The 16,241-nt window shown below is 37.5% G+C and overlaps 1 protein-coding gene and 1 long non-coding RNA gene across 2 annotated transcripts; one reads left to right on the top strand and one right to left on the bottom strand.

The window, feature by feature from the left end:
- The first annotated feature begins 10,024 nt into the window (after positions 1 to 10,024).
- On the top strand, positions 10,025 to 11,064 carry LOC133867668 (uncharacterized). The gene is made up of 2 exons (XR_009900134.1): positions 10,025 to 10,158; positions 10,789 to 11,064. It is a non-coding gene; the product is annotated as an uncharacterized LOC133867668 (long non-coding RNA).
- Positions 11,065 to 14,477: 3,413 nt separating this feature from the next.
- LOC133869026 (protein FAR-RED IMPAIRED RESPONSE 1-like) lies at positions 14,478 to 15,903 on the bottom strand. Its single transcript, XM_062306008.1, has 3 exons — positions 15,792 to 15,903; positions 15,544 to 15,687; positions 14,478 to 15,439 (listed from the first exon to the last, which is right to left on the bottom strand). Exons 1-3 carry the CDS (start codon positions 15,901 to 15,903, stop codon positions 14,478 to 14,480), a joined length of 1,218 nt encoding a protein of 405 aa, XP_062161992.1.
- Between the last annotated feature and the right edge of the window lie 338 nt (positions 15,904 to 16,241).

The raw sequence follows: 16,241 nt of genomic DNA on the forward strand, positions 1-16,241 counted from the left end.
CCTTGTGCACTAACAACAAATCCCAAAAATACAAGCCTATCGGTGTAAAAAGCGTATTTCTTTAAAGTAGCAAACAACTTTTCTTTCCTTAGCACATCTAAAACGGATTTCAAATGTACTACATGATCATCTATGTTCTTGCTATAAATGAGTATATCATCAAAATAGACAACAACAAATCTGCCTATAAATGCACACAAAACATGGTTCATAAGTCTCATAAAGGTGCTCGGAGCATTAGTCAAACCAAAAGGCATAACTAACCATTCATACAAACCATATTTTGTTTTAAAGGCGGTTTTCCATTCATCTCCTTCTTTCATCCTAATTTGATGATAACCACTTTTTAAATCAATCTTAGAAAATATGCAAGAACCATGCAGCTCATCTAACATATCATCTAAGCGTGGGATAGGATGACGATACTTTACCGTTATGTTGTTGATGGCTCGGCAATCAACGCACATTCTCCACGTCCCATCCTTCTTAGGTACAAGTAAGACCGGAACCGCACATGGGCTCACTCTCCCTCACGTGCCCTTTCTCCAACAATTCACTTACCTGCCGTTGAAGCTCCTTTGTCTCCCCAGGATTGCTCCTATAAGCTGGTCGGTTTGGGATGGTTGCATCGGGAACAAACTCAATTTGATGTTCAATCCCTTGGATTGGAGGTAACCCATGTGGTATTTCCTCGGGGAAGACATCCTCGTACTCCTGCAAAAGAGAAACAATAGAACTAGGCAAAGCAAGGTCAAGTTCGTTAGTGTTTAAAAGTGCCTCTTTGTACAAAAGTACAATCATCGACTGTTTTGAAAACATTGCCCGCTTGATCTCACTCACTTTTGCATAGAAATTCTTTTGTTTTCTCTCAAGGGCCGAACTTTGATTTTCTTTTTCTCTCTCATTTTTCTCGGCCTCTCTGTTTTTCACTCCTTTTCCTTTGCTCACTCTCTTTCTTTTGTTCACTCTCCTTTTGTAATCTCACTTGATCCTCGTATACTTGCTGCGGTGTCAATGGTACAAGAGTGATTGATCGTTGATTAAGTACAAAAGAGTACTTGTTCGTAAAGCCATCATGCTTCACTTGCCTATCGAACTGCCATGGACGCCCTAGCAATAAGTGTTCCGCCTGCATCGGTACTACATCACACAACACTTCATCTTCATATTTACCGATTCGAAATGCAACTAACACTTGCTTGTTCACCCTTATCTCACCACTATCATTTAACCATTGCAACTTGTACGGTCTAGGATGCTTTATCATGGGTAATCCCAATTTCTCCACCATAATTGTGCTTGCAACATTAGTACAACTACCACCATCAATAATCACACTACATACCTTGTCTTTAACGTAGCACCTAGTGTGAAAGATGTTCTCCCGCTGTACTTCATCAACTTCTTTTGCTTGCAAGCTCAATGCTCTCCTCGCCACCAATGTCAATGCGTCAGGGGCTAAATACTCCTCATCGGAAACATCCTCCAATGGCGGCATGTTGTCGGTGTCGGAATCTTCATTATCGGTCACAATTTCTCCATTGGCTTGCAACACCATGGCTTGCTTGTTTGGACATTGACTTGCTATGTAGCCCCTGCCTTGACATCTAAAACATTTAATATCACGATTCCTAGAGGTTGAGGCTTCGGTTTTACCTTGAGGAACGTGGCTGGTGGTCGCGGACTTGGGCTCAGGTTTGGGCGTTTGTGACTTGTCCAGCGGCTTGGCATGACTCGATTTCCAAGAGGTAGAACTAGAGTTATGGCCTGCACGTGTCCCACTCCCTCTCTTGAGTTGTTGTTCCACTTTGATAGCCATATGCACCATATCTTCCAATTCCACATAATGCTGCATCTCTACCTTATCATGGATCTCCCGGTTTAAGCCAAGTAAAAATCTAGCCATTGTAGCCTCCCGATCCTCCTCTACATTAGCACGGATCATAGCAATCTCCATCTCCTTGTAGTAGTCCTCTACGCTTCGACTCCCTTGTCTAAGACCTTGTAGCCTTTTGTACAACTCTCAGTAGTAGTAACTTGGAACGAACCGCTTTCTCATCACTACTTTCATCTCCTCCCATGTGTCTATTGGGCGTTCTCTATTCCGCCTCCTGTTTATCACAAGTTGATCCCACCAAGTAATAGCATATTCAGAAAATTCAATCACGGCTAATTTTACCTTCTTTGTCTTGGAGTAGTTGTGGCAATCAATCACGAACTCCATCTTCTTCTCCCACTCAAGATATGCCTCAGGATCAGATCTACCTTGAAAGGACGGAATCTTCATCTTAATACCACCCAAGTTGTTATCTTCACGATTCCTAGCTTCTCTAAATCTTCCTCCAGGTCTCCTATTGTTAACAATTGAACCCCGATCTTCTTCTTCATCAAAACCAGACCCATAACGCTCTTCATCCTCCTCCCTCGATGGAACTCTTTCCCTTCTACGAAAATTACGATCGTTTTGTGGTTGCTCCTCACGTCTATTCTCCATCTGATCTATCCGTTCGTGAACCTGCTCCATCTCCATCTTCATCACACGCCTCATCTCACTCATCATGGCCTCCATAAACATTTTCGGATCAGCCAATTTTGCATCATCTTCGGCAATACTCTTACCACTATCGTGAGACATGATTGCTGCAAAACAAAGGTTAGAAAGAAAAAAAAGAACCTCACGAATCACTCCCTTACGTGTTTACACTCAAGAAGGTGGATCACTCTCCACTCGTGTTTCACTCAAAATAATATGGCTTTTACCCTCTGATGTTCTCACCACTCTTGCCTTTTTCCACTCGATAATTCTCTCTTAGTTCTTTTGAAATTAAACAAACAACTCAAAATTTCCAGCAACAATTCACCCAGAACTACTCAAGGAATTTCAGATTTGAACACAAGGAATATGGAAATTTTCAAATTAGAAATAGAAGGAATATGACAATTTGGGATTTTGGAAGCACAGAATAGTGAATTTTTTTTTTTTTTTGGACTTTTTTTTTTTTTTTTTTTTTGTCTGGAACTTTTTTTTTTTTTTTCTAGTCACAAGCAGCAATAATAATTGTAATTGCCAAAAACGATTGATCAGATTTCAAGAAGGACATGGAACTATACAAAGGGCAATTGAAAGCGACGTGTAAATCAAATCTGGAAATTGTAGATATGGAAAGAAAAATCCAAATCTTGAAATTATTGATCAGATTTCAACAAGGACATGGAAATAGACAAAAGGACAATTGATAACGACATGTAATTCAAAGATGGAAGTTGCAGATATGGAAAGAAAATCCAAATCTTGAAATTATTGATCTGAAAATTAAAGCAAAGATTCGCGTAATCAATTAAGAATGGAATTCAAATCTGAAAATTTCAAATCTGAAAAATTAAAGCAAAGATTCGCGTAATCAATTAAGAATGGAATTCAAATCTGAAAAATTAAAGCAAAGATTCGCGAAAATCACAAATCTGAATTTTGACACAATTTTTTTTTTTTTGATGATCAGCAACTAGCTTTTAAGAATAACGAAATAAAATTTCGAAATAGTGATGTGAAGGGATATGCAAACCTGAACTAGAAACCGAGCTCTGATACCAAATAATGTGAACCCCGTCAAGAATAACGAGACCCAACAACGAAAGGGAACCCAAGATCGTTCTATGAACAGATTCGAATGGAAGACCTCGACCCGTTGTTTATGACAAACAAGAACCTCGGTATAAGGAAGACGCCACAGACGGTGGTGAAAACTCCGTTTGATAAGTCGAGATGAATGCCACGGAAAATCCCGATAAGTTCGAGTAGTTCTTCAAAAAACCAAAGAGAATAAACCTCACAAGTTTTATGAATAATCAATGTTTGTCTTTTTCTTTACAACCACATGCTTAAATAGGCTTTACAAAAGACTAGCAAGCTCTTTATCCCTACGCAATCTCTTGCGGTCCAAGCAATTATTTGGGCAACAAACCCATTATGGAAAACTTAGAAATATCAAATCAAAATATACTTAAACATCTAACTTGAATAAGGCATGAAATCGTTCTAAATATGGTACTCTTCATATTTCCATGCCGGTTCACCATCAATTATCTTTGTGGTCCAACATATTTCCATGTCAGTCCACCATCAATTTATTCCGCATCAATTTGGTTTAGATTTCCTGCGATTGTTTTCTTGCCAATTCTTAGCCTTGACCGGATCCTTCTAGAACTTGAATCAAGGTGACAATTCTTTGTTGCCCACGTGGATCATGCTCAATGGGCCTCCACGAATTTGCTTGAGCCCATAACTCTTGGATGAGTCCGTTAAGCACATCCTTGAACTTCTTTGCTCGTGCTCTAGTAACCGGCCCAATTGGTACTTGAACGAGATCCTTCGAAGTAGTGCCTTGATCTCCATCAATAGTATTAAGAGTTTGAGACATAGTAGAAATAAAGTAGAAGTCAAACAGATGACACTCAAGAAATTAATTTAAACAGAGTGTACCAAGCTCTGATACCAATTGAAAAATAAAAGACTTCTAAATTACGGTGTGTGTGTGTGTGCAATGTGTAACAAAATATCATAAGTGCGGAATTTAAATGAAACAGATATTTTGTTAACGAAGTGGAAACTCAATTAAGAGAAAAACAACTCCGGGGCAGCCAAACCCAGGAATTCCACTATTCAGAAGACAAGGCTAGTACAAAGACAGTAACACTCACATATCTGATGCAGCGATCATATCTTGCACTTTGACACGTAACCCAACGTGAACGCCTCCCAACCAAGTCACCTACTTGAAAAGGTCTTCAATGGATTCATTTACCTTAAGGTTCCTCCCTAAGATAGACTTCACACGAACACAATAACAGCACACTGGCAACAGCTAGAGAGCTTGCAAATCTTCACAATATCTCCCTAAACACCCTCTCTAAGTTATAGAGAATTCAATACCGAATTATGTAAAGAATACATGCCTAGAAAACTCTATTTATAGGCTTAGAAGACCTAAAACGAGTCTGTCTTTGATTTCTTTAGGCGGCGTCCGGATGGTCAATTGTGCAACCGCCTTTCTATAATGTGCTTCATGCGTTTCCATATTAAGTCCGCGTCTGGACGATGTTGCCCTAGAGTCTGGACAGTTGCAATTTATCTGCACGTAATTTCCTTATCAAGGATCGCATCCAAACGATGTTGCCCTGGAGTCTGGACAGTTGCAGATTGTATGCACATAATTTCCTTATCAAGGATCTCGTCCAGACGGTGTTGCCCTAGAGTTCGAATGGATGCAAGCTGTCTTCTCAATCCATGTCTGCAAAGGAAAACTGGAATCTTCTCGAACTCTGAAGAGCGTCCGGACGTGTTGCCATGACATCCGGACGGATGCAACCTGGAACTATTTAGAAGCTTCTCGACACTGATGGGTGTCCGGACGTATCCCTGTGCCGTTCAGAAGGAAACAAAGGATCCGACTTGTTCTGAGTTGAAATCTACACAGAATCTTCTTGGAACATTGAAATAGCATTCTTGAAGTGTGTGACACTGAAACTTGTCATAATAAGGCTTTTTCCGTATCAGAGAAATAAACTCTAATAAACTGTGAAGATTTTGAAATATATGGCATCCCTGTTTAAAACAGCAACATTACATAATAGCGATTTTGTCAACAGAATGCAACTAACAAAACTAACACATATGATAATACTTAGATGGTATGATCATATGATGATACTTAGACGGTATGATTATATGATATAAGTATTATCAGTAGCTAGTTAGGAATTATGATAATTATGGCTTATAATGATCTACACACACACACACACACAAATTAAGCACAAGTATAAATTAAAGTCACATAATGCCATATAAGTATAAAAGTTCATACTAATACAATGATTAAATATCTAGATACTTAGATACAACAGTTAAGTATTAATTAAGATTCTAAGTATCTAACAATTCTTAATCATACTTTGATACAATAATTAGGTATATAGATTACATGCGTAAGTATGAATTCACATTAATCATATGATATAATGACAATTCTGAAACTTAATCATATTATTTATATACAATGATAATGTGATTCATATAATTCCAAATTAAGTGATTAGGATTTGAATCACCAATGTGTTAATTAAAATCACAAATTAAGTATTATCATTAGAATTTAGATCTAAGTATCACCATTAGACTAAAAAAAAGTATTATCATTATATATATCCGTCTTATTATATAATAGTTATCATTGTTAATGTTATTATTTTAATATATGTTAGGTAGTATTTATATTGACTATTGTTACAACTTTCTATCATTATACATTTAGAAATTATTAGATTACATAATTTAAAATCCAAGATCAAATGAGAATACTTTTTTGTTCAAGATCATATGATAATTCTTAAATTAACTTATGTTGAATTTTTAATACGGAAATCGTCAAATGACACATCAGCACTAATCATACTGTGACACATATCCCATAATTAATAAAAAAATTAAAAAAAAAAAATTAAAACAATTTCGTTAGAAGAAAAATGGAGTGATTAAGCCATCCCAAAACACATTAACAAACATAACTATATTTTATATTTTCTGAGCATATCATGTAAACTATATGATGACAATATATTAATATCTATATTTCTAATATAATTTATGTATAGTTAGGTCAAAAGAAGAAGAAGAAGAAAAAAATGTGTATAGTTTTTTTCTTATATGTTACGATGGTTCAAGTTCGAATTATCTAGTGGGTTCTTACTTCTTAAAACTTCTTATTAAATTTTATCGCAAGTATTATATAGGCATAGAGCAATTTTATAACTTAAACATTAAACATGAATGATAGGGTAACACACTCATGCATACCGAGCAAGCGAGCATAAAAAAAAAAATGCTCCTTAAAATTTAATCTGGGCCGCTCGATTATTTTAGTATCAATCATAGCTGTTCATTTTTACATATTGGGATACAGCTGTTATGCATCACCTTCAATTGCAATTATATTGTGTTATGCATTTACATGAGCGCACTCTTATTCATATGAGATATGTTTGTTGCAATTCAAGTGTACATCAGTTGTACACCAAATCTGATGTGGACCAATATTTTTTATTGTTTATTTTTTATTTTTAAAAAAATACTAAATCGCTGGAAGGGGGGAAATGAAAACCATTTCCACCCTTCCAGCGTACGTTTGACGCTCTCTCTCTCTCCCTCCGGCTGGCCGTCATTCACCGGCACCGACCAACCCCTCTCCCTTTCTCCGGCCATATCTGCTCCCCCTTCTCTCTCTCTCTCTCTCTCTCTCTCTCTCTCTCTCTCTCTCTCTCTCTCTCTCTCCCCTGCATCTAGCTTTTTTCCCCATTTTCTGGCGTGCTCTCCCTTTCTCCGGCGATTCTTCTCGTTTTCCAGCGTGCTAGCTTTTCTTCGGCGAGCGGGATCCCAAGCAACCAGCGCTTGAGAAAGAGAACGAGCGTGGGAAAGAGAAATCAGTAGCCAAATCTGCTTGGAGACGACCCCAAGGGGCCAGCGCTTGCTCTTCACCCCACCGCACTGGCAGTTCGCACGCTTGGTGGCCACGCACATCGGCGCAACCCAAGTGGAAGCCGACCTCGGGTCGCCCGCACGAACCGTACGCCCCCGAGCCCCGACCATTGTCCTCTCCTGGGACCCCTGCTGGGCCCCCCGGTGGGCACAACGGGTTCACATGGTAGGTCCAGATCGGGCGGGTTCACATGGTAGGTCTAGATCAGTGAGTCCGAGCCCCACGGGCTTCGAGTTTGGGTTGTCTCTGAGTTCTTTGCTTGAATCGGTGAGTTCCATTATCTGAGTCTCCGCTCCGAGTTTTTTTGGATTTTGAATGCAATGTACATCCCCTTTTGAAGTTTGAACAAATAAATTACTAAGAATTTGCTTTGCTTCAGTTAATTTTTAAATCTGTGTTTTTTTTTTTTTTTTTTTTCTAATGAAACCTACCTGGCTGCCTTGTGCTTTGGAAGGCAGGTTATGCTTTGGAAGACTGCTTTGTGGCTTTTTGTTGTTGAGTGTGATGCAGAAGAACATGTTGCAACAGCCGAGAATTACGGAGGTCAAGATAAAATGCCTTATAAATTGGAATTGAAAATACCAATATAATGGAATCTCTGGAATATAATTGAATGTAGATGATGTACTTGAATTTGTAACTTGTAGTTTCTATTTTGAACTCTTTACTTTGTTTCCATAGTTTACAATTGTTTTTTTTTTTTTTTTTGAACAAGCATTTCAAACTTAGATTCATTCGCTGATGTTTATGTTGAGGAATGGTTGGCCTGGTTGAATGGTACTTGGCTACTTGGTTTTTGGAGAAATAGATGGAATGGTTGAATGTTTAGGTTCTACTACTTGTTGCTTTGTTCCTCTTTTTTGTTCTAGCTGCTTGTTTTGTTTTGGGCAATTTGAAGAGGGTTTTGGTTTTTGTATCGGTTGGTTGCTGTGTTTTGTCCAGCTTTATTTATTTATTTATTGGTTGTTTTCTTCACATAGCATACCTTGAGAATAAGAACTCATAGCTGAGAGAAGAGCTCGCACGCCGGAAAACGAGAAGAATCACCGGAGAAAGTGAGAGGGGTTGGTCGGCGCCGGTGAATGACGGCCGGCTGGGGAGAGAGAGAGAGAGAGAGAGAGAGAGAGAGAGAGAGAGAGAGAGAGAGAGAGAGAGCGTCAAACGTACGCTGGAAGGGGGGAAATGAGTTTTCATTTCTCCCTTCCAGCGATTTAGTATTTTTTTTTTTAAATAAAAAATAAACAATAAAAAATATTGGTCCAAGTCAGATTTGATGTACAACTGATGTACACTTGAAGTGCAACAAACATATCTCTATTCATATTATCTAATGACTTATATTAAATCATGAATTAGTCATTAAAAATTAACGGTCAATGTCACATGTAACACTGATTTTAACTACAGACACGCAAATTTATATAAAATCTCAATTTTGAATGGCACATGGATCCATGCATTGAAAACCAAAGAATGGGTAAATATTCGCAGATTTTAGCTCGCCTAATTTTCTTCTGCACTTCAAGAAAGCTTCCACACAAAAAAAAAAAAAAAAAAAAAAAAAACCCATATTTACTCATTCTACATGTATGATACACTTAACAATAATCTTACCGTGTTGTACTTTTTGATCATTGGAATGGAGTTTGTGACCGAATTTCCTCACATACACATGGATCAGCGACCTGCGAAGACGGCACGTCTGGGTTGGGACACTCTTCCTCAGGTCCCAAAGGCCTGAGATAATCTTTTCCCTACCATCCTATAGATCTCTCAGAGGTTTTCTTTTATTTATTTAAATTTAATTTGTAAGTTCAATTGATTATATTTGTACAAATTTATTTTGTAATTGTTTTTTGAAAAATGATCATTTATAAATTTTGTTTATTTTTATACTTAAATAAAAATAAATAAATAATCACACTTGAGCCAAGTTCTTCGAATCAAGTTCGAACATAAAATATAGGCTCGTCACGGAGTTCGTCTATACGTGCATCAAGAGTCCGGCTGGAGTCCGGCTCTTGACCCACGTGGCACCTTTTTTTTTCTTTTTTATTTTAAAAAAAAAAAAATCCAAAAATCAACGTTGAAAGGGATGGAGTCCGGTTCAGTCGTCTCACTCCAAAATTTTCCCCCCATTCCCAAATCTCCCAAATCTCACCGTCTCCCGCCACCATCCCCTCCCCCACCGACCGCCCAACGACCGGCGCCCTCTGACCCGCACCGTCCCTCGGCCAGCTCTGTCTCTCTCTCTGTCTCTCTCTCTCTCACCCAATAGACCGGCGCCCACCGATCGGCCGATCGACCGGCGGCCAACGACCGACCGAGCCTTGCCCAGATCTCTCTCTCTAGGACCCAGCAAACCCGAGCGCCGCCCACGAGCACCGCGAATCTTCGACCAGAGCCGACCACTCTCAACGGTTACTCTCTCTCTCTCTCTCTCTCTCTCTCTCTCTCTCTCTCTCTCTCTCTCTCTCTCTCTCTCTCTCTCTCTCTCTCTCTCTCGTTTCTGTTTCAGCTTCCTTTCTATGTCGTTGCAGACCCAAATCCAGGAGCTCTTTGTTCTCTCATTCTCTCTCTGCCAATCACGCGCAAGCAGCCTAACTGTAGGGGAAAATTTTTTCAGGTAAACTCTTTCTCCCCCTTTCCTCTCGCTTGAGTGAGTTCTGACACGTGCACTTCACTTCCTCACTTTGATGTTGGTAGATGCTGGGTTGATGGGTTGGGCTGGGTTAGCCTCTGGATTATCAATTCATAATTTTAGTCTAAGAAAGTCTGCTTTTTTTGTTGGATACTCTAATGCTGTAGATTTCCCTGTAATGTTGGTTTATTCAGTTCGAAAAGATAATGTATTTCTCAAATTCCTGCATTCCTCCGCATCTTTTGGCTTCACCCCTCTGGAGTTTTGCTATATTCCTTTGTTCAAATACAGTTTATAGCAAAATGTCAGAATCACATTTAGATGAGTGGGCTTATGTGTTTCGGTAAAGTTGGATTGATTTTGTTCCTTAATTTGTGATAAGTATAAGAAAATAAGATAGTAAAACACCTGAGAGTGAATTTTGGTTGTGAAAGAAAAGATGCATGTTCAGGAAATAAAAATGTTTTATAAGTTAGCATATTTTGTATTGATACAGAACTTTGAATAATGATTTTGTACCTATTTGCTATGTAATGGATGTTTGGCAGTTGTAATATTTTGGTTCGTAGTAATGTTGATTATTCTTTGGTAGTAATGCTACATGTATTCTTGAAGGGGAGCAGCGACATGAAATGGTGGGAAGAGTACAAGAAAATTATCCGAAAAGGCTGATGACGATCTAGCAGCAGCAGCTGCTGAGGCTGCTGATGGAAGACCAGTGTATTGCAGAGATAGGTTTTATCGTGCATTAGCAGGTGGACAGTACTGCAAATGGGAGGATCTAGTCAAATAAAGGGAAAGAAGGAGGCACAAATCATAATAAATTTTAATATTATCATTCTGCCCTGTTATTTCTATTTACAAGATGTTAACACTTAAAGTTTTATCCCATTATTTAAGGAAATAATTTACATTGTTTGAAAGAATCATAAGCATAACCATAGTGTTGAAGTAAATGGTGGAGAATATTTGGGATCACAAATATAAGCACTGCTGTGGGTAATAATACGGATCATTACATGTTCAACACACCTGTACATGTAATTCATTAATGGAAAAAAGACAACATAACCCAAGCTTTCAAAAAAGCCTCAGCTTTTTATGATAAGGAAAAGTACACAATAAATACAAGGAAGCAGCTAAGGCAAACCTAAATATACATAACAGGATTATTGTTCAACTACCGCTAAATTCTTCACACAGTAGCTTCCACCAGATTTGCAATGACCAGCTAGAAATTTTTTTTATTCTTCTCTCTTCAGTCTCCACATTAATAGCGATGATGTTCCAAGAGATATGATCCCTTCTTTCAATGCCTGAGAACAGCTCCAAAAACAATTCATTTAGGAGTGAGCAGAAGAAGTCACTTTTACACCGCATACTACCAGACATCGCTGGACAGGAACATTCCTTGCACATTCAAGGAATCTTATCAGAAAATAGAAAGGCAAACAATTTCAAAAAGCATATAGAGTTAATTGACAAATCAAATAAGAAAGAGCGACCAAAACTACCAAGTCATGGGAATGATTTGAGTCAAATGCTACAAGTTTAGGAATTAAAATTCTAAGAAGAAATACACGTGATGCCCCAAAAGAAACTGTATTTCTCTTCAAAAAATTACACCTGAAACCACTAAACTAAAACCAAATCCAAAATTTACAAGACATGCAATTATTTCTCTTTCACTTCTTTCTCTGAACCTCCATCACCCTGAATAAGAAAAAAGATGTACATTTTCAGAACTCAAAATAGGAAGTAAAAGAAACATTCACAATATCTAAAAATGATGCATTACAGGACTCCCTAGATTATTTTTTTTTTATTTTTTTTTTAAGAAAAAAAATATATATTGCAAATTCTGCTATGGATGCCGGAAATATATATACCAAGATAAAAATACAAGCTTTCTAATTTGTGATGCAACGAAATGATAATAATAATACTGCTTCACAAGCATATGATTAGATTAAAGTCTAGCAGTGGTTTTCTTGCATATGGGCATTGGTATGACATCTAAAAGAGGGGTAAGAGGTAAAGGTACATTTTTACCACAAATCTAAAAAATGGATATAACCCCAAAAACAAAATTCAATTAGACCATCCACGAAGTTAAAATGCATTTTACCCATCGCAACCTGATCTATGCTATACATATCAAACTCAACTTCTTTTCCCAATCAAACAAGGAAAGGGAAAAACTCTAATCAGACAAGGATAAAAGGGAAAAATATTAGGGTAAATTTGTTGCACTTCCCACCCTAAAAGAATAAGAAATGAAAAATAAAATATAACTATGAAGAGGAAAACACACAAACTCACCCCAAAAGAACATAAGATTCAACATAGATAGACATGCTTCTAGTCTCTGGGTGCAATATATTGGTTAACTGATTTTCTTATAATCGTAGAGCTTATAGTAAAGCAATTGCCTAAGAAAGCTCAAACATGTTTAAACCAATTATCCCTATTGTATCACTTACTTCAATTCCAACACAGCAGCACCAAATTCGAGCAAGAATATCACCTGAAATAACATATAAGTACACCTTAGGCAATAGCAACAAAAGTGGCCAACTTTGTAGGAAATGCTAAAAAATCAAATACTTACGACAAGTATGTAAAATCTTCTTGAATAGGAAATGATGACTGTGAATTTTCGAAGGTCTGAAACAAATTCTTCGTATGCTTAACATATATGAAATAAAATTATACGTCAACATGTATGAATCAAATACACATCTATGAACATATTTTTTTTCTTCCTTTCAATACCTATGTAACTACGCTATTTTGAGTTCCAATTACTTGGTCATGCTGAACATTAGTTACAAAAGCCAACGGATCTTCACTTGTGTCCAATTCATCTACGAGCGATCTTTGGCATGTCTTCAATAAATAAAATCATGGAATAACATGTCAGATATAATATTAAAATTACACATCAAATACGTGCACATAATTAGCATCAACTTACTTTAACACATACAACGACTTTAAAAACTATGAATACCTGTTTTTTTTTTCCTCTGCCGTTTGGGATTTGTGTCACTCTGTTTCTTGTTTCCTCCTTTTGATTTTTTCACCACCGCTTGATTTATGTCACTTTCTTTCTTGTTTCCTCCTTTTGATTTTTTCACCACCGCCTTTTCAACTTCAGACACTTTTCTATTTGATGATCGCTTCCCTTTTGTCCGAGCCACCAAAGGACTACACACCTCCACTCCCATACAATCAATAGTTCTATTACCGGTCACAGATGCACTTGGAAGTGATTGGGAAGGTGGATTTTGTTCATAGCTTTGACCACCTAATTTCTCAGTTAGCATATCAACATAACTTTGTACTTCCGTGCAATGGTCCACGTTTGGTGCTGCGATTGAGGCTAACTTCAGCATATTTTTGCTCAGTTCAGCATATCGCTCTGCAGTAGGGTTGCCACTTAAAGGATCATAACTACTTTTGATTAACTTATATGGCCGCTTCAAATCCTTCCTCCATCAGTTTAGAAAATATTTTTCAGGCAACAATTCCACATCTTCAAGTGTAGTCAGTACAGATATGACATGTTTACACAAAATTCCCCTTGATTCAAATAAACAACAACTGCAGTTCAGTTCACATGAAGGGTCATTATAGTAAACAATAAAGCGTACTTTTTTCGTGTAGGCATCACTGACTTCTACTCGTTCCATCACTTGATAGGTACTAATTCCACCTTCACTTTTTAGAAGAGAGCAACTACAATTCAGAACCTCTGTAATCTCCTTCTGAACTTCTTTGAACTTTTCATGGGTGTAAATTTTTTGAAATTGCTTCTCAAAGGGAAGCTTGCTTACACATGAAATCGTGGAATTAAAAGAATTGAAATCAGCAACATTCTCAATCTCAACATTCCTACGCAAAGCGTTGTCGTATTGATCTACAAATTCCTTCAATGAGGTGGACGAGTGCACATAACCATCAAAGAATGCATTCATACTCTCACTGCGTTGTGTGGTAGTCATGCCGGCCCAAAATACATCTTTTAAATATGCCGGTACCCAGAAAGTCCGTTCATTGTATAAACCATGCAGCCATGCATTATCCTCCAGATTATAACACTCAAGTAGGGTCTGCCAACTTGCATCAAACTCGTCACATGTCTGAGAATTATACACACAATTTCGTATGGCACTCTTAATGGCCTTGTACTGTAAATGTGATCCAAATTTTTCTGGAAGTTTTTTCAGTACGTGCCATAAACAAAATCTATGTCGGGCATTCAGAAAAACCTTCTTAATTGCACTTTTCATAGCCCGATCTTAATCTGTAATAATTGCCCCTGGCGCTCGGCCCTTCATGCATTTCAACCATGCCTCAAACAACCAAACAAATGTTGCTGTATCCTCACTTGAAATTAATGCCGCCCCTAAAAGCATTGATTGACCATGATGATTAACTCCTACAAAATGGGCAAATGGCATTTTGTATTTGTTGGTCAAATATGTTGTGTCAAATGTAACCACATCACCGAAATCTTCATATGATGACCTACTTTGTGCATCAGCCCAAAACACATTTTTCAACCGACACTCATCATCCACATCCATATCAAAATAGAAATCATCATTCATTTTCCGCATTCTATCAAAATAGCCACGAAGTGCTGCAGCACCTCCTGTGCCAAGGCGAAGACGTCTTGATTTCGCAATATAATTGCGACACTCTTTCTCTCCAAAAGTAAGATTTTCATACCCCCCCGCTTCAACAGCTAGCGAGTTATAGATCTTGTTCGTACGGATTCCAGCTCTATTATCTATATCAAGCTTCCTCTTCGTAGCAGGATCCAACTTCTTGTGGCATCTAAAATATCTTGCTTTGCCTGGGCTTAAATCATGATTATGGCATAGATTTGCATTAGTCACATACCACGTTGTGCCTACTAACTTTGCATTCAAAGTAGCCTTACACCCCGTTCTGATTGTTTTACTAGGCTTGCAAACTTTATTACTTGAGCTGGATTGTCTGTTGCCTTGACGAGCACATGCTAGAGTGATGTAATGTATATCTCCATTTTCATCCTTTTTTTTCTTCTTCTGTACCACACCAAAACCCTCTTGCTTAGCATAATTTCTATAATATTCATGAAGTTCCTCTATAGAGCCAAACAACATCCCATTCTTAGGTTCCTTAACATTTTTATCTTTATCTATGAGCTTGAGCTTGGAACAACAACTGTCCACACCATCATTCAACTGTTCATCCGCAATAGTTTCATTTTCATCTATATCAAAACGAATAAAACATAGTGTAAAGAACCCAACTATGAATAATAACATTTACTCTAAGATATGTTACAAAAATTAAAAGTAAAAATGCCCATCATACCATTTTGAGGGTCCATTTCGATGGGAACAACATCATCAAGTTGTTCATGTCTCAACAAACAATCATCTTCGCATTGTTTGTTGAGCTTGGAACAACTGTCCACACCATCATTCAACTGTTCATCCCCAATAATTTCATTTTCATCTACATCAAAACAAATAAAACATAGTGTAAAGAACCCAACTATAAATAATAACATTTAGTCTAAGATATGTTACCAAAATTAAAAGTAAAAATGCCCATCATACCATCTTGAGGGTCCATTTCGATGGGAACAACATCATCAAGTTGTTCATGTGTCAACAAACAATCATCTTCGCATAGTGAATTCAAGGTCAAGGCTGGTTGTGACAAGTCCATCTAAAAGTTATTCTACAAAAAAAAAAAAAATGGTTTAATTAAACAATTGTATGAGACAACAAAAACCTAAACCAAGCAAAATCCAACAGTGCATAATAAATCATAATTCACTTCCTAATTTCCCCAAAATTGCTTCATCAAATCAATACCAATACAGTGCATAATGTTGTAGATAGATCTTCTCTCTTCAAAAACATGTACATATTAAAATCAAAAGCATGATATATTCTTTTGACAGCTCTCCAATTTTAACTTCACCATGAATTGAATTCAAAGAAATTAATTAATGTCATCAAACCATCAATTTGTCTGCAATAAATCCATCTTTATCAACGGTA

The sequence above is a fragment of the Alnus glutinosa genome, chromosome 5, assembly GCF_958979055.1.
Source record: "Alnus glutinosa chromosome 5, dhAlnGlut1.1, whole genome shotgun sequence".
NCBI lineage: Eukaryota > Viridiplantae > Streptophyta > Magnoliopsida > Fagales > Betulaceae > Alnus > Alnus glutinosa.

What these genes read in the sequence shown, in the direction of transcription:
- LOC133869026 (XM_062306008.1), bottom strand. Translation starts at nt 15,903, where the DNA reads ATGGACTTGTCACAACCAGCCTTGACCTTGAATTCACTATGCGAAGAT. An exon ending in CGAAATGGACCCTCAAGATG is followed by an intron (nt 15,688 to 15,791) that starts GTATGATGGGCA and finishes GTTTTGATGTAG; the next exon opens with ATGAAAATGAAATTATTGGG. An exon ending in CGAAATGGACCCTCAAAATG is followed by an intron (nt 15,440 to 15,543) that starts GTATGATGGGCA and finishes GTTTTGATATAG; the next exon opens with ATGAAAATGAAACTATTGCG.